Source organism: Protopterus annectens, chromosome 7.part0, assembly GCF_019279795.1.
Source record: "Protopterus annectens isolate FY-2018-M chromosome 7.part0, PAN1.0, whole genome shotgun sequence".
In the NCBI taxonomy this organism is placed as follows: domain Eukaryota; kingdom Metazoa; phylum Chordata; order Ceratodontiformes; family Protopteridae; genus Protopterus; species Protopterus annectens.
The window spans coordinates 1,462,165,935-1,462,188,429 of NC_056739.1; the positions used below are offsets into that span (position 1 = coordinate 1,462,165,935).

Here is a 22,495-nt window from a genome sequence, read left to right on the forward strand (position 1 = left end):
TTCCATGAAAAGTGTAACAAAAAGAAATAGCCTTAGAAATCCAAGAAGAAATAGCTTGCTTGGATAGAACAAGTCCAAATGACCTAGGGTGAACAGAAACAAATAACTGATCAGATTTTCTAATAGCTTTACTATGCACATCCAAAGTATGCAGCACCCTCTCACTGTCAGTTTGTGGAGAGGGGAAAAAAGTACACAGATTAATAGACTAAGTGATAGCTCATTAACCACCTTAGGCATATAAAAGAAGGGTTAGTTCGCATGGACACTGTGTACTAATGAAGGATCAAAAAAGGAGAACAAACCATAAGGGCCTGTAACTCAGACACCTGTCTGGCAGAAGTAAGACCTAACAAAAAACAGTCTTCCAGGAACAATGTTGCGAGGAAGCTGAAACAGCAGTCTCAAAAGGAGCCTGAGTCAACTTCTCCAAAACAAAATTAAGGTCCCAGGGAGAAGGAACAAGCATCCTGTGAGTTCTAATTTTAAGGCCATCTTTAAGAAATTGTTTCACCTTAAATCTAGAAGCTAAAGGAGGAGAAAAAGGAAGACAAGCACAGATATAGCTGATAAGTGGGCCTTAAAAGAAGAATAGACCCAACCAGGAATGAGCAGTTCACAAATAAGAGAGAACCAAAGGAACATCCATAGTAAGTGGGTTCAGGTTAAAAGAAAGACACCAAATAGAAAACCTCTTCCATTTGGATAAATAGAATTTCCTTGTAGTAGGTTTCCTGGCCTCCTGCAGGACATGCAGCACGTACTCAGAAAAAAAGCAGTGTCTGTCAGGAATCAGAGTCCTATCATCCACAGTGTCAGTTGAAGCATGGACAGGTGGGGATGGATGAGAGATCTTCTTGTCTTGTGAGAGTAGATCCACCCTGTCAGGTAACGTGTGATGATTGCCCCAGGCTAAATGCAAAAAAAGAGGGAATCAGTACAGTCACAGCCAAAAGGGAGTCACCAACAAGATTTTGGGAGCATCCTGTTGAATTTTGAACAGGGATTTCAGAATGAGAGGAAGGGGAGGGAATGCATATAGTAACATCCCCTTCCAGGAAAATGAGATGGCGTCCACCTTCCACACCAGAGGACCTGGGACTCTGGCACAAAACAGAGGGAGTTGTCTGGTCAGAGATGAGGAAAAAGATGCACTTGAGGGCTATCACACTGGTGGCTAATGTCCAGAAACACATCCCTATTATGCATCTATTCATGGGACTGAGTTAAGGCCTGTTCTGGGCATCAACCACAATGTTCTGACTGGATGGGATATAAACTGCCTGAAGAGTCATCTGATACTTGACAGCAAGATCCCATACCAGAAGTCCCAACCAGTGAGGAAGATAAGATCTCATTCCTCCCTGTTTGTTGATATACCACATCATGGTGGTATTGTCTATGAACACCTTGAGAAGCCCTGGAGAGAAAAGAGGATAAAAGGCCTGAAAAGCCAGTAGAAGAGCTTTCATCTCTTTGCCATTGATGTACTCGTTCTGATGACGTGGCAACTACATGCCCTGAACTTTCAGGGAGCCAAATGTCACCCCCAGCCCATGTCTGAAGCATCTGTGAACAATTCCTGAGAGGGAAACGGGAGATGAAAAGGGATCCCTGGATTCAGAGACAGCTGCTGAATCCACCAGTGAAGTTCCCATCTGAGACCAGGAAGAAGAGGAACTACAAAGTCTAGAGGCAAGCACACTGATTTCAGAAACCACTGAAACTTTCTCATGTGAAGTTTGGCCAGAGGGAGGATCGGAATGGTGGATGCCATGAAAACAAGAGCTCTCAGAAACTCCCTGGCAGTAATGGAAGCCAGAGTAAGAAGAGTGTGAAGTAAAGAAATGAGTGTTAAGGACTTTGGAGGGGGCAGGGAAACCAGCATTTGCACTGTCTGAATCCTGCAACCCAGAAAAACATGATCCTGAGAAGAAGTCAGGGAAGACTTTTTGAAATTTATAGTGAACCCCAGACCCCGAAGAAGGGAAATGGCAAAATGAAGATTTTGTAAAAGGGTCTCTGGAGAGGCCGTCTGAATCAACAGGTCATCCAAATAAGGAAGTATCTGGATCCCTTGAAGCCCACAAAAAGCAATAACTGGAGCAAGGCATTTGGTGAGCACCCTTGGGGCAGTAGAAAGGCCAAAGGGCAAAGCAGAGAACTGAAAATGCCAGGAAGCAACAAAGAAACGCAAAAACCTCCTAAAAAAAAGATGGATTGGAATATGGAGATAAGCATCCTTTGTGATCCAGAGACACCATATAGGCCTGAGGGAGCAAGAAAGAAACTGAATCTGAAGGGACAACATCTAAAAGGAATGCACTTTTAGAAAAGTGTTTAGATGAGAGAGGTCTAGAGTAGGTCTCCAAGTGCCCTCTTTCCTGGGCACTAGAAACAGTCTGGAATAGAATCCTTCCCCCTTTGGGACACAGGCATCTCTTAAATAGTACTCTGAGTCAAAAGATTTTGAAGAACCTCTGGGAGAAAGGGATGTTGTTCCTGAGGAGGCTTGAGGAATGCCCATAAAAGGAGGAAAGGATTTCCACAACATGAAGTACACCTGATGATTGATTGATAGAACTCAAGAATCCTGAGTGATCTGAAGCCAAGCAGGAAGAGAAAGAGGAATTGGCTGGGAAAGGGTGGATAGTCAATGCAGCACCTGGTTTGTCTGGAAAGGAAGGCTTCAGAGTCCCGGAAAACTGAGGAGCCTTAGCAGGAGGAGCCCATTTGCCACTCTTTTTACCTTTAGTAGAAGGACAGGATTGCCTACAAACAAAGCCAGGTGTAGCAGGATAGTTTCTTTGAAATTTAGGCACAGCAGAAACAAACACGTGTTTAAGCTCCTTATCCTTATCCTGAAGGGACTTAAACAAACCAGCAGCAGCTTTCTCAAACAAAAGCATGCAATCCAGAGTAGCATTGGTCAGTTTAGCCTTAAAATCATCAGGTAGAAGTTAAAGCCTAAGCCAAGAAAACCTCCTCATCACTGAACCAAAAACAGCTGCCCTAAAAAAAGGCACCTGCTGCATCATAACTACATTTAATGGAATGACAAAAGACTTGAGAGGAAGTCCCTAGCAATGAATGAACAGAGATTTTATTCTCAGAGTGTGGAAAAGCAGAAATAAGTTGACAGGCCTGCGAAAGAAGAGCCAACACAAACCTAGACATATGGGTCTGATAATTAATAGCCCTGAAAGCTAGGGTAGCAGAAGTGTAAACCTTCTTACCCAGCCTTTCCATAGCTCTGCTGTCCTTTTCAGAAGACAATAACTTGGACGAAGGAGACAGCTTATCAGAAGCTACAGACACTACAGAGGGGTCAGCAGCAAGACATTTATATAAAAAAAAAATCCTCAGGCACCCTATAAAACTTGTCAGGTTTCTTGGGAGCAGGTGGCAGAGAATCAGACACACGAGAGGTATTGGAAAAAAACATCCCACAAAGCAGCCAAAAAAGGAGGACTAGCCGCAGGCTTAGGAGATTCCAACTGCAGCAACTCATAGTACCCCTTATTTATGTCAGAGACCTGAGTTCAATTCCACTTAAAAAATCCATCATCCTAGAGACCGTGTCCCCAAAGGAAATTTCCTGAAAAGGAACATCAGGACTAATAGATTCCTCCTCCTCTGACACAATGTCCCAAGGAGAAGGAATTTGAGTATAATAGGTCTGGGATTCGTCATCAGAATCTGACTCATCCTCAGAAGAATCCTGTTCTCTAGGCCTTTTAGGGGTAGTAGAGGACCAAGGAAGAGAAGGAATTGAAACCCCTTGAGGAGGCTTTAAGGATATTAAACCAGTAAATAGCCCCTGAGTAAAGGCCTGCCAGTCACTTTATGTTTACCTAGGAGCAGAAGAAACATGTTTAAGTTTGTGTTTCTTTTTTAAGGGAATGTCCCCTCCAAAAAACTGAGAAGGCTCAGACCCAAAATGACAGCCGAAAACCATAGTAGAAACGTCTTCCGCAACTAAAAATGGAGGAACTCCCCTAGGCCCCTCAGAAAAAATCAACCGTGGTTCCACCTGACCATCCGAGATGGACACCTGCAAAGCCTCTTCAGACGTGCTGCCAGCCAGATCCTCACTGGCTTCCAACATGATTGCTGCAGAGAAATCTGACAGCACAGCCGGGCAAGCCTCTGAGTTTGTAATGACCTTGGGAGAAACACCCGGCAGAGGCTGGACAAAGGAAGATTCCAATTGTACCTTTCACCTACCCAAATGGCTGTCCCTAATGGCGGGAGATACCTGCCATTGTATCTTTAGTGAGAAGCTTAAGATGCTTGTTCTCAAGATACATGGAAAGGGAAGAAAGTCTATGGAGAAGGGTTTTCGGAATGAGCACTTGACAAATTGAACAAAAGATGTATGGTCATGAAAATCTCCTAGACAAAAAAAGACACTTATCCTTGCAGTCTTTATGGGGAATCTTGTCTCCCACACTGGCATTTATTTTTTCTGGATGACATTATGCAGATGTTTGTGCTGCTTGCTGGTGCCTTGTTAAAATAAAAGTCTGATTAATGCACTGAACTTTGCAGACTATTAACCTCTTCAGCACTGTATTATCAACTTTGTGCTGTACTAATAAAATAACTTGTCTATGTAACAGACGACACGTACAGTACTGTACAATTTACAGGTTTTGATGTGTCAGGTTAAACTTTTCAGGCAGCATGGAAAATGGTCTCCAGTGTACCAGACCTAACAATGAATCAGATCAAAAAGTTTTTTGTATATATTTAATATTTATAAGGGCTATGAGTAGTACCCACTTTTCATGTCTTAGTTTTCTAGGTTTTTATAACAAGTAAGGTTTTTCATAAAATGTTGTTTTTTTAAAAAAAAACTGTTCAACTTTAAGTTCAAGGTTTAGGGTATTGTATTGTTATAGAACTTTAATGTTTTAATTGAACAATGTGTTTGATAGGATGGTGTAGTTTTGGAGGGAAAAGTTTTTAATTTAAACTTGGTGCTTGTTTTGTATGGGTTTGTCTGAGGAAGTCTGGTGAATTGACCAGACGAAAAGTGCTTTACATTACCTTTTGTGCTGTTTGGAGTTTATTAAAACTTTTATTGGATTCATTACGTCTGGGTGTGTTCTTAGCCAGTTTGTGTTCTTATCCAAAGAATCAGATCTAACATAATACAGTCTTAATGTCCTTTATATGCACTTTTTCTTGTGCAATTCATATCCTGTCCATGAGAACAGTCTGTTATTGCTAATTCCTTTGGAATTCTTCTGATGTTATGCAGTCTGTTGTTAAGCTACTTTGTTTTGTTTGAAGGTGAATTATGTGACAATGTAGGACGTCATCCTTATCTCCAACACTGTAGGGAGTTGTTTATTTCTTGTACCTGGGTTATCCTTATCAGCATTTTTCCTTAAAGTTGTACCAAACACTGAACATTCATGTTACATACAGCTGGATGCCTTTTTACTTGTTTTTTAGCAAAGAGCAGTTTATAACCCTTTCATGTACATATTCTAGCAAACAGAAATGTACATGCATCTAAGTAACTATACTTTAAACAGAAGTGTACATGCATCTAACTGACTATATTTTCCTAGATATATTCTAGCAAACAGAAGTGTACATGCACTATTGTATTTTACTATATATATATATATATATATATATATATATATATATATTCTAATAAACAGAAGTATACATGCACTGTTATAAATGTCTAATATCTAACGGTTCGAGTCTATATCACATAATCGAATACATGAATATCCAACGCTCACATGAGCAAATATTCACATACTCAAAGTTTAGGAATTTTTTTGCTGTACAGTGAAGATCGGGATTTTTGCCCTTTCCTCACTGTAGTGCGATCTCTGAGTAGGAATATATATGGAATATATACTTAGCGGGGGGTGAAGGGGGCACATCCGCCCCCACAATACAAATTTTGAGTATGTGAATATTCGCTCATGTAAGCATTCAATATTCACGTATTCGATGATGTGATATAGATGCAACAGTTCTCCCTTTTTGTTTTAAAACACACAAAAAAGTTTACATTGATATACATTCTTTGGTATCAGGATTTACAGAAAACACATTAGGCAACAAAATCTTTACTTTTTTTGATACAGCAAGTTAAAACAGTTTTATATTGTCAGCACAAGGATAACAACCAATTACTACTAGAATTGGATGAATGATGTAGTTTAACAACTTTTTTCTTTTGAAGATCATTTTGTAAAAAAATGTCTCACCAAAATTGAGCTGTATTTTGCAATTGCTGAATTAACTATTTGTTTTTATTTATGATTTTATGTAATGATTTTAATGAGAATCCTTCATAAGTTATTGACAATGTCTTTAGATTTCATTGTAAAGGCATTGCAGCCTTGTTTTCTGGAATAAACACATATGTGTACATACAAATTAATTGAGGAGCAATTTTTGTGAACAGTTTAAAACTTGATGACAAAATTGTTTATTTACACAGATTTACAGAGTGTTGTCGAAAACATGGTTTATACACTGAAGAATGCTTTTTACATATTAAACCATTTACTGCACACATATGCCAAGCATATTTATTATTTGCTGTTAGTTTTTCTTGCACAGCATTTTTCTTGCATCTGTACATACATGGACTGTAATGTACCTTTAGTCCAGTTTACAAACTTAGTGATATTAATATTAAACTGAAGCCTGTTAATTAAACGTTTACTGAAACATTAAAACGTATTACTGTTTTTGGTAGTTTTGTCCCGCTACTGTACATGTTGATGTACCCTAATCACTTGATGACAATAAAAAGGCAAGGTTGTCTTTTAATAATTACTGAATCATTGATACAGGCTAGACCCTTTTCCAGTACTGTGTAAAATTGAAAGAGTGCCCTTTCCCCCTGTAGTATGCAGCGTTTTGTTGTAGTATTGTTTATTTGCTTTACGCTGTGAGAATTGAATGTATGTCTGACCTCTGGTTGTTTTCCAGACTGCGACACTCTGGTCTAACGAAAGATTTTTAATATGACATGCTTGTCCCTCAGGACAAGAGAAGTTACCTTGAGTTTTATTTGTAGTATTATATACCCAATTGAATGCTGTTTTGGCTGGAGTTTCTGCTATTTCTGGTGCTATTATACAATTATAAAAAATTATAAAAAACAAGAGAGATATTGGCTTAACTAACACATGCTTAAAACATTTGCTGTTGTCTGCCTTTTGCTCTTGTGCATTTTAAACAAGTGCACTTTAGGTGAAAAGAAAATATATGCACGTCAATTTTGTGACTTTGTCTTCATTGCTTTTAACTACTCTTGTTTGATTTTTATGCACTAGAACTGTTCTGTTATTTGAAATGGTGATTTTGAAATTATTTGATAGCTTAGCTATGTGAGGCTGTCCTTATGTGTATGTCATAAGAACGTCAGTTATACGTCTTACTTTTTTGTTTAACTGATAAGTGTCTTGCTTTAAATGAATGAAAGTTTTAAAACCTTTGGGAATCATTTGTTCATACATTAGATCTGCTGTGTACACTAACCATTTTCCAAGTGTAGAGTAGAGTGTTGTAAATTATTTTCTGTCAGTATAGCTAATTGCTATTTAAGATCTGGAATCTCTTTCTTTAACTCTTTACTAACCATACTTTTTTGTCTTGTAATTTTGCATAGGCTGTCTGATATTTCTTAGTAACCTGTTCTACTGACTAAAGCTCTTATTCAGTGCTGAAAAGTGTCTGTACATCATTTTTAAACTCTCCGAACTCGCTCTCTGTCTCTTGGAAGTTTATTAAATGTTTGTCAGTTCACCATGAACTTCTTTCCTGTCTTTATCTGTTTTGTGCTGTGCAGTGTCTTTATTGCACTTTTGTCTATAGGATGGAACAGGATGTACAGGGGATTTTGTTAGCAACTGATATGACTGCTGTTGTAACTTTGAAATTAACATTTTACATGTGGTGACAGGACATAACTGTTTAACATCTGGAAGTAATGCAAGTGTATGACCCTTATCTGATTGTTTACCATTATCGGTCTGAACTGTACTTTTATGATATTGCACCCAGAAAGCAGATTTACATGACTGACACAATAAATACTTTATTTCATACTACACGTTTTTCTGTTGAAAATAACAGTCAGATGTTGCTACCAATTTGCATAATTCCTGACTGTAAACTTGCCCTAATAAGGTTTTACATAGTCTGTCCAAAATATTATCTGGTTGTTCTGATATGTTAAGATTAAAACCCTGTTTACTACCCTCTTTACCAGCATCCACAGTGCATGTAAATACACAAGATTTCTTTCCAATTTTACATTGAGCGTTGGCCACGCTGCGTACTGTAGATGGTTGGAAAACTTCTGTAGTTACCTGAAAAGCTGGTGAAATGAAACTGGCATTTGCAGATTTGAAACCTGAGAATTCATTGACCTGGAAAATTTATGCTATTGTTTCCTTCCTTCACAGCAGTCTCAGTCCAGATCGAGATGTCTGGGGAACTGTACTGCTGCAAACTGTGGAAACTGAAGTGCTCCTATTCAGGATTCAGTCATACATAAATGTTACTGTGCTTTTACTGAAGTGACCTTATACAAGGCACCACTCCCCCTGTGTTTGAATACAGGAAACGGTTGCCACTGAAAAATTAAATGCAGATGTCTGTGCTGCTTGCTGGTGCCTTGTTAAAATAAAAGTCTGATTAATGCCCTGAACTTTGCAGACTATTAACCTCTTCAGCACAATATTATCAACTTTGCGCAGTACTAATAAAATAACTTGTCTATGTAACTGACGACATGTGCAATACTTTACAGCTTACAGATTTTAATGTCTCAGGTTAAACTTTTCAGGCAGCATGGAAAATGTTCTCCAGTGTATCAGATCTAACATCATGCACTTTTAATGTCCTTTATATACACGTTTTCTTGTGCAATTCGGATCCTGTCCATGAGAACAGTCTTATTGTCAATACCTTTGGAATTCTTTTGATATCATGCAGTCTGTTGTTAAGCTACTTAGTGTTTTGTTTCAGGGTAAATTAGGAAGTCGTCCTTATCTTCAGCCTGGTAGGGAGTTATTTATTTCTTGCACCTGGGTCTCGGGAATTAAGGAGTTATCCTTATCAGCATTTTCCTTGATGTTGTACCAAACACTGAACATTCATGTTACATACAGCTGGATGCCTTTTTACTTGCTTTTTAGCTAAGAGCAGTTCAACCCTTTACTGTATATATGCTAGCAAACAGAAATGTACATGCATCTAAGTGACTGCTTTAAACAGAAGTGTACATGCATCTAACTGTGACTATATTTTCCTAGATATATTCTAGCAAACAGAAGTGTACATGCACTGTTATATTTTACTACACATATATGCTAATAAACAGAAGTGAGTATGCACGGTTATAAATGTCTAAATATATATATCTAACAACATTAACCCCAAGGAGCACAAAACAAGACAAGAAAAAACAAAAACCCCAACAGTGCACTTATCTGCAACTGCAAAGAAGCCAGCTAACAGACGTATGTAGTCACTGGAGAACAAAAATGTGTTCAACTGGCAGAAACTTGCAGAAAAAGGATGCAGGTAAACTGGTGGTGAAAAGATGCATTCTGATTGGTGGCAAAGAAGTTCTGACTATAGTAGGCCTGAACATCACCTTCATGCCCTGCACTATGCAAGGAGCATTTGGGTGATGTTCAGCTTAACTTTAAAGCAACAGGAGTCTTTGGTGCACTGGTTGGACATCAGGCTTCCATGGCAGGGAATCCTGTTTGTTAAGAATACTGCAGTGGTGAATTTAAGGACATCTACTTGGCTCACATTTTTGATTCAAGCATACACTACAGTCCTGTCAAGGTTCATGTATCTGTATTATTTAATTTTCATCTGGGTGCATGAAAACTCAATGGCTTCATATTAAGTGTGCAAGATCATTCTTAATGGAACTTGTCAAGTCAGACCTCCCTTCAGGGAACATATTCAACTTGGGGACTTAACTACATATTAAAAAATGATTTTACCTCTGTTTGAGCCATTGTGTAAGCAAATCTCAATTTTTTGTCTTGGTAAACTAAAATTTTAGTACTAGTGACATCAGCAACAAGAATTCAAGATTCTGTACACAGATCTTCAGGACATCTTGCTCAGTAAAGGAGGAGTGTCCATGCATATTAATTCTAGCTTTATGCCTTGCATAGCTAGTGAAACTAATCTTAATCAGTGTGTAATTTGCCTGTGTTCTTACAAGAATATTCTGATAGAGGTCAGTATTTGTTAGTGTTTAGATGCTCACAGGCATTTATGCTTTAATTTGAACAAGGGCCAAAGCTATTAGTAAATCCTCCCATATAGTTGTTTCTTGTGTTTATAACAAGTTTGGGTTCAAAGTATCGTAAGTAAGTTTATCTTGGTGGCTGTCAGAATGTATTTTGGTATATTATGAGAAATGTGTCAAACCTCTACAAATCAAGCCTACTGTATACTCTGGCAAGGCTGTCGCATCTTCCCAGGCTGCCTTTAAAGGGCTTCCTCCTGGTAGGTTTGTGGCAGTGGGTTTCTCTGCAGACTTTCATAAGGCACTATATACCAGCTATGATCTCCAGGGGTAGGTCCTCGTTTGGTGCTACCACTGAATATCGTGTATCTTCTTAATTCCTCCCAGGAGGATGACTCTGTCCTGCTGGTTGAAGAGGAAGGACGGGGTTCCTTCATATACAAAAACTATGCATTTGCTGTACTGATGGATCCTGATGCTCCAGCCTCCTTGCCCCTGGCTGTATGATTTGAGGCCTAATGGAAGACCATGCCTTAGTTATTTGTCTTACGAAGTTGGGTAATTGCTTTTCAGTCTTGCTCACTGAGGAGCAGGATTTTACTGGAGCTAGATAGACAGGTCCTCCTGGTTATAGAGGGGTCCAACTTGATTTGATCAAAGCAGCATCATTTTCTGTTGTATTCATTGACATTTTTCATTCTTTTTTTCTGTTTTGAACTGCTAGTGTATATCAATCTACCTACATCTGTGAGATCATGCAGTCATTTGCTCTGTTTGTATGAATAACTGATGTGCTGTTTTTGTCTCCTTGCCCATCACATATTTCATTCCTGTTTAATACATCCTGTTGAACTGTATTCTATTTAACTAATTTCTCTTTCACCCTCTTCTGTCAGGATATTTTAGTCTGCCAATAAACACATTTCCTTAAGTCTCACCTGAATTGTTTTCCCTGTAACTTTTTCTCCTGTAACATGTCCTCTTGTGTCCTATATCCTTGATGTTCATCGTGCATACAGCTGCAGTCATTACAGATGGGTTATCCTGCCATCAGGCAGGTCCTCGGTCGGCCGAATTCCGAAGTCTAGGTCCGGCGTCAGTTGTCGTCGCTTCTTCCCTGACGTCAGTGCGGCAGGGGTATAAAAGAGGCAGCCAACGCCATTTTCTTCAGTCTTTCTTGCCGCGCGGTGCCCGAAGCAGAAGCAGTTCGCAAGTGCCGGTCGGCCAGCTCCTGAGATTTATGAAAGTATTTCAGCCGAAGTCTTCTTTAAAGCTAAGTACCCCGTTGGGGAAACTTTTCTTGCCTCAGACCGATGTCAGACAAAGTTAATAATTGCATTTCTTGTGGGAAGCAAATACTGCATAAGGATTTCCACTCTTTCTGTATACCTTGCTTAGGCCCAGACCACGACGTCTCGGCCTGCCGTTTTTGTGCTAGGTTCAACAAGCGCACTATTAAGCGCCGGGCGGAGTTCGCCCTTCATTATTTTGGCAAAAAATTGAATTATATCATGTCGTCAGATACACCGACACCAGTTTTAAGCAAAAGACGCAAAGATAAGGACCGACATCCGAGGTCCGCACCGAGTACTGAGACCACGCTTAGGCCGACTACCAGTTCTCCGGTTCTCAGTGAGGCGCCTACGCAGCCCCTGAATACTGATGAAACTATTTTACCGGTGACTTCAGTACCTGAGGTCGCAGGCTCCTCGGTCTCCATTCCTACTGCAGATACCGACTCCACTCTTGGCAGGGAAACTCAAAATTTAGTCAGGCCTGCCATTTCTGAAGGCGTCTTCAGGCCTTCCACTTTCTCTATTAAATCCTTCACTAAATCTAAAGCAGCCATGAAAACTAAAAAACAGGGTCCTCAGACCTCCTCTCAAGGCCCCATGCCTAAAAAACAGATGCTTAAAATGGCTGAGGATTTGATAACTCTCATCAGGGGTTCTCAACCCCCCTCTGACAAAAGACCCAGATTGGAGGAAGACTACCCTTCCTCAGACCAGGCTTCTATTACCTCAGAACATTCTGAGGACCAGGATTATGCCTATTCCCCTTTCGAAGACTCTGATGCTGAGGAGTCTATTCCCTCGGTCTCCCCCCCCCTGAGGACCACTCTTTTGGGGAAACCCTGCATACATTGAGGGAACACTTTCACTGGGAAGGCCAAGATTACTCAGATTCCAAGAAAAGGCTCAGGGAATTTCTACTGCTCCCCCAGCATAGGCCCCTGGCTATCCCTCCTGTTTTAGATATTTTGGATGATGTGTATGCAGAAGCCAGCCTTAACCCAGATTATTTACCTCCAGCCCCTGTTAAACCAGACAGGTATTACCGGGTCCCTGATTCTCACCATTTCCTTTTTAAAAGCCATACTGCTGACCCAGAAACTATTTCACAGGGTCCCAAGGGAATAAAGGCCTCTACTGCTAAAAACCCTTTACCTTCAGAGAGAGTTTGCAGAGCATTAGAAAGGTGGGGGATAAAGGTGTATACATCTGCCACTTTAACTATGAGGGCATTAAACTGTCAATTCCATATGTTAAAGTACCAACAGTTTTTGTTATCTCAGTTGAAAAACAAAATGACACAAACAGAACAACCAGATTTGAAAGAGTTGCAGGATTTATTGCATGGTGCAGAGCAAGTGGGTAAACATACCTTGCAGTGTGGTTTTGATGCTTTAGAGGCCTCGTGTAGAGCTGCTGTCACGGGGTCTGTTATACGTAGACATGCTTGGCTCAAAGAGCAAACCTTACCAGATCATGTCAAAGCAAAGTTATTAGATGCACCACTTCAAAAAGATGTATTGTTTGGTGTTAGAGCTGAGGAGGTACTAAAGAAAATGGAGGAAAAAGCAAAATCTGTACAAATATTGAAAGATTTCCTACAGGTACAACCTCCACGCTTCAGCAGAAACTGGCCTTCAAAAAATTGGTCCTTTCCAGCCACGGACAGGCCTCAAAGGGGCAGATACAGACGCCCAAGGGGTAGAGGACAACTTCAAGGATCTTACAGAGCAAGACAGTGGCAAGCACCAACCCCAAGAGGTGGAGAAGATAGATCACAGTCATTTAGAAAACAGACACAATGACTTCCCCCTATGCCTGCCAAGCAAAGCTTTAATGGCAGCACCTTTGTGCGGAAAACTGGCATTATTTTCAAAAAACTGGCATATTGTTACAAAAGACAAATGGATTCTGGACATTATAGACAGAGGCTACAGGTTCCACTTTCACACCCTTCCAAAATGAGAGGCATGCCAAACCTGCCACAAAATCAAAGGGCAGAGGCACAAAGACAAATTTCCGCTCTCATGGATATGAAAGCGATTCAAGAGGTACCTGCAAAAGAACAAGGTCAAGGTTTATATTCCAGACTATTCCTGGTACCAAGGAAAGACAAAGATTGGAGACCTATCTTAGACCTATCCATCCTAAACACATATCTACAGGTGCCAAAATTCAAGATGCTCACATTACAGCAGCTTCTTCCCATGCTGGGCAAGGAGTCTTGGCTGGTAACATTGGACCTCAAGGAGGCATACCTGCATGTCCCTATCAGACAAGATTGCAGAAGATACCTCAGATTTCTTGCAGGTTCAACCCATTACCAATTAGAGAATTGCCTTGCCCTTTGGCTTATCTACTGCGCCCAGAGTGTTTACAAAATGCCTGGCATCAGTAATTGCCTTCTGCAGACTACAAGGAATACAAATCTACCCATATCTGGACCACTGCCTGATCCAAGCGGACAGCAAGGACATTCTTTTGCAGCATCTGGCGTTTGTAATAAAACTGTTAAACTTCCTGGGATACACAGTGAACAAAATGAAATCAAAACTAATACCTTCTCAACAGATAATTGTTCTGGGTGTCCGCTTAAATACAACCACCCAGATGGCCTTCCTCACGCCAGACAAACAAGGGCAACTGTCTCAATACTTCAGCAAAATGGCACCTTTCACCAGACTAACTGCAAGGAAAGTCCTGCAGGCTCTGGGATTCATGGCATCTTGCATCCTACTAATCCCATGTGCAAAGCTGCATATGAGGAAACTACAATTGCACCTAAAAAACTTATGGTCTCAACACAGCCACAGCTTGGAAACAATTATACCACTCATTCCATGCCTTCAAAAGGAATTTTTGTGGTGGGCTCAAGCATGCCAAAGAAACACAGGTCTCCCTTTCTGTGTACCTCAGGCAACTCAAATCATCACAACGGACGCCTCAGACTACGCCTGGGGAGCACACATGGCAGATCAGTGCAGTCAGGGAAAATGGTCCCAAAAAGAGAAGCACCTACACATCAACCAAAAGGAGATGCTAGCCGGGCAAAATGCTCTTATGACCTTCAAAGACCTACTGCATCCAGGCCAGCTATTGATGAGGACAGACAACACCACAGTCATGTGGTACATAAACAAACAGGGGGGAACTCATTCATACCCCCTGTGCAGGCAAGCCATGACCCTATGGAACACAGCACTGGAATTGCAAATTCAACTACAGGCACAATTCCTGCCAACTCAGGCATGGGGACAGCCAGACATAGATCTATTTGCTACCCACAGAAATTACCAGTTGAAAAAATTTTGTTCAAGGACCTATCATCCACATGCCTGGAAAGTGGACGCACTCTCTTTCAATTGGACAACATTGACAGTCTATACCTTCCCGCCTCTTCCTCTACTGACCAAAGTTCTATTAAAAGCCAGAGCAGAGAGGCCACAAATGATTCTCATTGCTCCAGACTGGCCACGACAACACTGGTATCCGCTCCTAAACAGCCTGACACACTCCCCACCATGGATCCTACCTCTACTCCCTCTTCTGTTGTCCCAGCACAACTACAAAACCCTTCACAGCCAGCTCAAAACCCTAAATCTAGCTGCATGGAGAATACCTTAATTTCCCAACAGACTCTCCTCTCCAAGGAGGTGCAGGATGTCATCTTGGAGGCCAGAAGACCTTCTACTAGAAAAGCCTACTCCGCCAAATGGAAACTATTTTGTTCCTGGAATCAAGCAAAGGGCCAGAATCCTTGGGTAATAAATATACCTCAAATTTTACAGTACCTAGCTGAGATGTTAAACAGTGGCCTTTCCTTCTCCTCCATCAAGATCCACGCTTCAGCCATTTCTGCACAATACAACACAGACCCTCCTTTATTTTCACATCTTCTATTAAGGCAGTTCCTCAGAGGGGCAAAAAATATAAAACCCCCAAAGAAACCACCAGTTCCAGCTTGGGACCTCAACTTCATATTGGAAAAGCTGACCCTGCCTCCCTTTGAGCCGGTTTCTTCAACAGAGCTACAGTACTTGTCATGGAAAACAGCCTTCCAGATGGCTGTCACCTCAGCACGCAGGGTTTCGGAACTGCAGGCCCTCATGGCTGTGCAACCATTCATCAGTTTCCATCAGGACAGAGTTTCCTTACGAACCAACCCTACCTTCATGCCAAAGGTAGTATCCAGTGTAGCTTTGAATCAGACTATCCACTTACCTACCGTTTATCCAAATCCACAGAACAAAGGGGAGAGACTACTACATTCCTTGGACATTCACAGACAACTTCGTTATTACTTGGACAGAACAAAGCCATTCAGGAAATCTGAGCAACTCTTTGTGTCCTATGCTACAGGTGCTCAAGGAAAGGCTATTTCCAAACAGACAATTTCAAAATGGATAGCCCACTGCATTCACTTTTGTTATTCATTTCATGGAAAATCTGTGCTTGCATACATCAGATCCCACTCCACCAGGTCCACAGCTACCTCTGCAGCTTTCCTCAGGGGGGTCCCTACCAAGGACATTTTGGAAGCAGCTACTAGAAGTTCAGTGCACACTCTCCAAGCACTACCACCTTCCACTATACTCTAAATCTAGAGCGGGTTTTGCCACAGCAGTCTTGCAGGGCATTCTCGCTCCTCCTAGTTCCACTTAGTGCCTACCACCCTTACTTAGCTTTGGGATTCTCCCCATCTGTAATGACTGCAGCTGTATGCACGATGAACATAGTACAGTTTTGTACCTACCATAAATGTAGATGTTCGAGTGCTCATACAGCTGCAGTCCAGGTTACCCCCCCTCCGTCCCCTCTTAGGACAGGCCTTATGACAAACACCTTTATCATACTACCTATTGGGGGTATTCTTTTATGGTGTATTTGCTTGCAACTACAGTTTTTTGATTTATCTATATTGCATGTTTGCATAACATTATGTTTTGCCTTCCTTCTGGGGGCACCTGACATCTGGGGCAAGAAAAACTGAAGAAAATGGCGTCGGCTGCCTCTTTTATACCCCTGTCGCACTGACGTCAGGGAAGAAGCGACAACAACCGACGCCGGACCTAGACTTTGGAATTTGGCCGACCAAGGACCCGCCTGAAAGCAGGATAACCCATCTGTAATGACTGCAGCTGTATGAGCACTCGAACATCTACATTTATGGTAGGTACAAAACTGTACTTTTCTTATCTCCACCTCTGTCTTGATAGTATATATGGTGACTCCATATCGTATTACTCCATTCACTTGTCTAATGCCTGCAGCTTTTATTCATATTCCATTTATCATTCCTGTCATGTTACATTTGTTCTCCTTTGCATATCCTGTAGTAGCCTAATGCATTTTTCTTTCTGTGAATTTTCTAGACTGTTCACAGGCTTCCAAACTTGACCTTTTGCATGATTATAGAAGGTTACTGGGCTAACGGCCCTTGAGTATTTTTAAGCCTAGCCCATTCATCCCCTAATGTGCCATTTTATCAATGGCCATGGACTAAAACGACTGGTATATGCTTGGTCTTAGCGCATTTATAAGCTGTCCCTGTCCATAAGGGAGACAGGTGGCAATGGATTCATATCCACTGTGTACTAAGCTTATCAGTAAATCCTGAGAAAATATGTATTCTTTCTAAGTTCCAGCCCAGTCATGATGGTTTAACATGAGCATTCACAGACTGAAGTGTAAAGGACTTTACACAGATCCTATAAAAATATGGACTTAATGTTTTTAATCTAGTTTCTCCTGAAAGAGAGATATTACTAGACATAGAGCTACAGCATCAGGAGTTGATTTCTAAAAGATTTCAACTACTTACCAGCAGTGTTTGTTTGCCTTACTTCATTTGATCAAAATACAGTTTGTGTTCTGCGGTGATGTGTAGTAAATATTTTCAGTATTCCCCAACAGAATTAGCAATAGATGCACAAGAACAATTTAATCACATCCAAATTAATTTTAGGAGTCACAGAATTGCCATTCCTTTATTTAATTGTTAACTGCAGTAAAATTAAGGGTGTCCTTTTGATTTGTTTTTTTAATTTGGTGACGTTATTCCCTTTAAGTACAATAGGCCGAATTAACTTGATTCTTTTTATTTCGTTCTTCGTCCTCATTGTCTGAGCTAGCCGTAATAAAAGAACCATTTAAATCCACATACCTCATAGTACCTAATGTCTCTCCAGTTAGTTTAGTACATATATTTTTGGATTCCGACAACAGAAGTGTGCTACATTACCAGTTTTTTAATACTGTAACTCTAAATAACACACTAACAGAGCTAATAATGTATATCAGCTTACTGAATATACTGCATAATCAATAGACCTTTAATATTCCATCATCGTGTGTCACTGAACATAGTTGTGTGAATTTGCGCCTACTGTCAGGTATAAGAACCATAACTACATGGAAGAAAAATCACTGCTTTTTGCTGTGTTTGAGATAGCGTAGTAAGTCTCCATACACTGACAGCATTTATAGTTAGTATCTGTGGGGGCATGCATTGGTTATCACATAGGCATTCTTGACTTTTTGTGGGCATACCCTAAATACACCCAGCCTAGAGTACATTCGCAAAGCCATAGTCCATTTTATTAGATGAACAGCTTGGTTCCATTCAGCAAAGCATTTATATCAAAACCCAGAGTAAACATACAACAAGCTTCGCTTCCAAAATTAGATCCACATTTCTGTAAAGAGCCTACATTCACTAATGGGTCAGTGGATGGAAAACACACAGTTCAACTTGTGTACAATTTTTTACTTTTATTCCTGTCTTAGTACTTAATTCATATACAGTAGTATTTTCTGTCCTATTTTAATGTTACTGGGGCAGGAAACTGTTTCACAAGTGCAAGCTGACATCTATTCCTACGAGATACTTCTGTTTAACTTTTGTTCAGTACCGTTAGTTCAAGCAGTTTAAAATCTATGGCTGAGTGTGCTAGCATCTTATCCTGGAAAATCCGAAAGCATAATGGACATATGGATATCTGTAGTTGGAGATCAACTAAGGTCAGAATTGGAGATCAACTAAGGTCAGAATGAAACTTGCAAACTGTAACATTTCCAGAACATTCAGAATAAAACTAAATAATACCTATCCGTTGCTAACAAAATCATATATATTACTGTTGTTATATCAAGCCACACACAAGTTACTGTATTTCTGTGTAAAGAATTTTAATTGCTGTTGCATATTTTTGATTATAATTCAAGATGCAGCAGCTCCTTTGTTTTGAAACTAGGATGACTTAGACATTTTATATAATTTAATTTTATTTTAATTAATTTAATTAATTTAATTTTATATATTTAATTAAAAATAATTGTATATAATTTATTTATATATTGTTTGCAGAGGCAAAGCCAACCTGAAAATCATCATTAGTAAAGTGATTATCTGACAGCCCTTCTCTACAAAATGCACTGCTCAGTTGGCTACAATGTGTGGTTATCTCCTTCCTCTTCTGAATAGAGCCTAGCTAGGGTATCTTAAATGACCTTTCTAAACACAATTACAGGTTAATGCCCTTGAGAAGGATTTGCTGTTACATATTCATTTATTCTTTAGTGCAGAAGAGTAAAAGAAACTTCAGGCATGCAAAGAATAAAAATAGAAAACAGCTCCAGACATAGCTCAAGAGCAGCTTCTTACTTTATGAGAGAAAATAAAAGTCTTTTAAGCATTATTACAACTTGGTGGTGGATATAAACATTTACAAAACAGAGATAATTGCGCAGATGCTTATGTCTGCAAATAGATCACATTTGTTTGAACAGAATCAGAATCAGTCAAGCTAGCTCTAAGCTGAAACTTATGTTTATAATGTCATAACATTGTGCTTTTACTTAATTTGTATATATTTGTTCCAGTTTAAATTAGAATTTGTAAAGAAGTACTACAATGAAAATGATTAGATAGATTTAACTAAGTATGCTTCGATTTAATTATTAAAATGCCTTTGAGATAATTATTTTATGTAAGCTTGAATCTGGTGAATACATTTTTAGATCCTACAGTACAGTGCCTTACGACTCTGATTCTGCATGCATTGCCATTGTGATCCTTCTGTATGGTCTAACCAGTGCTTGCAAAGTGCCTATATGATACTCTGTGGAAAGAGAATGATTCATAATAGGCACTGCAAGCTGGCACATTTTGGCTTTGTTCTTGTTTCTTATGTGTGCATTTCATGTTCACTGCTTTGTAGGGAATATATTGCTCTGTCAGTAAAACAGTAAAGTTAAAGTCAAAATTCTTATGTTTATATTTTTCTGAATGAATGCTAAAAGGGCTGTACATATTTCTCATGTCTCTTTTGAACTCTCCAATGGCAGACTTTTCCCATGGGGCAACAAACTATATCCAAAAGACCAACATTATGTCAATATCTGGCAGGGGGAGTTTCCAACAGTCAACACAGGGGAGGACGGATACATAGGAACAGCACCTGTAAGTACCACTGGAGATTAATTTGCTATGCTCTTTTTGTTCTGTATCAGATTTATTGTTTGTTTTTTTTTTGTTTTTTTTGTAGTTATTTACAGTCCCATTTTTCGTTTGCTGGGGGAAAAGTTATTGCTTTATTTGCTTGAAGTTCTTTTATTATTCATTTTAAAGGGGGCAGCTAAAGAAACAGTTTTCACAGACCTTTTCTTGAAACTTTTCTGTTTCTCAGTCTGTGTGTTAACCCTTTTTGTGTAACTTCTGCTTTGCTGGTGTTGCACTTAGTAGCTCTTTTTGTAAATACATTTTTCTGTTTGGCTTACAAATGCATTTTACACTTAGCTTTTAAGTGATTTGATTCTGTTGCTGTTGAAGTTATTCAGTCAGACCAGTGTAGTTACTCATTACAGAGATAAAAACAAAATATAGTTTTGCAAGTAAACTTTCCATAACAGCAGATGTTCAAATAGATCACTAGAAACTGTATGGAACATCCTGCCATGGATGGAACCAGGGTTGCCAGACGTCACTATTTGGGCGGGACTGTCCCGAGATCAGCAGCCTGATCCCGAGTCCCGCCCTGCCGGTTTAAATCCCGGGCAGCCTCCGCTTTGTTTTTTTGTTTTGTTTGATTGGCCCATATACCGGCATATGGGCCAATCAAAAATCGCTAAACACGGAGCTTTTTGTGTTTAATGCGGAAGTTCCGCATTAAACGAAGCTCTGTGTTTAGCGATTTTTTGATTGGCCGGTATACGGGCCAATCAAAACATCGCAAAACAGAGCTACTTCTGTTTAATTCGGAACTGCGATGTTCCGCATTAAACAGTAGCAGCTCAGTGTTTAGCGATTTTTGATTGCCCTGTATATGGGCCAATCAAAACAGAGCTACTTCTGTTTAATGCGGAACTGCGATGTTCCTCATTAAACAGAAGTAGCTCCGTGTTTAACGATTTTGATTGGCCCGTATACCAGTATACGGGCCAATCAAAACAAGAGCTGCGGTTTAATGAACGAACATTCGGAAAAGTTCCGCGTCGTCAGCGTGTTCTTTTTTTATGTTTTGGTATTTTTGGTGCTCGTAATTACGGGCCAATCAGAAAATTGCAAAACAGAGCTACTTCTGTGTAATGCGGAACTGCGATGTTTCGCATTAAACAGAAGTAGCTCTGTGTTTATTTATTTTTGATTGGCCCGGGCCAATCAAATAAAAAATAAACACAGAGCTACTTCTGTTTAATGCGGAACTGTGATGTTCCTCATTAAAGACGTGGAAGACCTTTTTTTTTAGTCTTTACTTTGTCCCTACCTGGCCAGTCGGAAATCTGGCAACCATGGATGGAACTAGCTGTCTAGCTTCCAAAGCTTTTGGACATTCTGTAAACCCTTGACACAGTACAGCCCAAGGAAGGCAGTATAAAGTCAGTGGTTAGGGTGCCATCAGTATGTGTTCTTCCCTGTGGGCTTCAAGTTATCGACCATTGGCAAGCGCTTCACTTAGGCTGGGCAATTAAGTACCCCATTGTGGGTACCTCGTTACCTTCCCCTTCATCATTTTTTGTGAAAAAAAGTTGTTCTTTTCTGTCAGAAGTATTTGCTAAGAGCTAGCATGGTGTTTTTAGTGGTTGTCTCGAAAACATTTTACCTCAAACCTAACATGTTCTGGGGACTAGAGCTAGTGTGTTTGGTGGTTTTACAGGCATCCACTGGCCCCCTTTTGGACATCTTTTTCAGTAGACAGAAGGTCGTAGACTTCTGTGGAGATTCCCTTATAATTCATCATTTTTTTGTGAGGAAGTGTTATTTTTCATCAAACAATGTTGATAGGGACTGGTGCTAGTGCTTTTGGTGGCTACCAAAAGGTTTTTCCTCAAAACTTAGCTTTACTGTTGGAAGGTAAGACTGACTCTTCAGAGCTACCTTAACCACTTGTCATTCATCTTTTGCAGCCAGGATATGGACCTAGGTTACAGTAACTCAATTAGTGCTTCCCTAAGCAACAAGAAGAGAAAAGTGATGCAGGAGGCTTTAGTATTAACTCTGGCTTTCCCTTCGCTTCACCTACTAATCTACTAATGGATGTTACTGCTGTTCCTGAGACAGCTCGTCACTTTCTCTTGGTCCCTCTGGTGCTGCTTCTCAGGAATCCACTAAGCACCAGAAGGCAGGCACGTCCTGTGTAGCTATTCAGCTGCCCTTTTTGGGTAAGAGTTCAACTACTCTTTCTAGCATCAGGGAAGAAACTGGGTGATGCTCCTTTACAAAGCTGCTTTGAGGAGCTTCACTCACAGGAAGGGAACGACCTGTTCTTCAAGACGCTCTTTTCTAGGGGGAGGGATGGTCTACTTGATGAAATGAAACATAAATTTAGACATTTATCTTCTCCTAAAGCAGATAAGGAGGGTTGGCTGGTCTTTGCTAAAGGTTTATTTAAAGCCTTTCCATCTTTAAATGCTGAGTCTTCCCATCATTAAAAAG

General features: G+C 40.1%; 1 protein-coding gene across 1 annotated transcript in view; it reads left to right on the forward strand.

Moving 5' to 3' along the window:
• SUMF1 (sulfatase modifying factor 1) overlaps positions 1-22,495 on the forward strand; it is a 1,255,299-nt gene that overhangs the window by 852,765 nt on the left and 380,039 nt on the right. Inside the window, exon 6 of the mRNA XM_044076406.1 lies at positions 19,909-20,023. Within this exon, the coding sequence (XP_043932341.1) occupies positions 19,909-20,023 (115 nt within the window). The remainder of the gene's footprint in view (positions 1-19,908; positions 20,024-22,495) is intronic.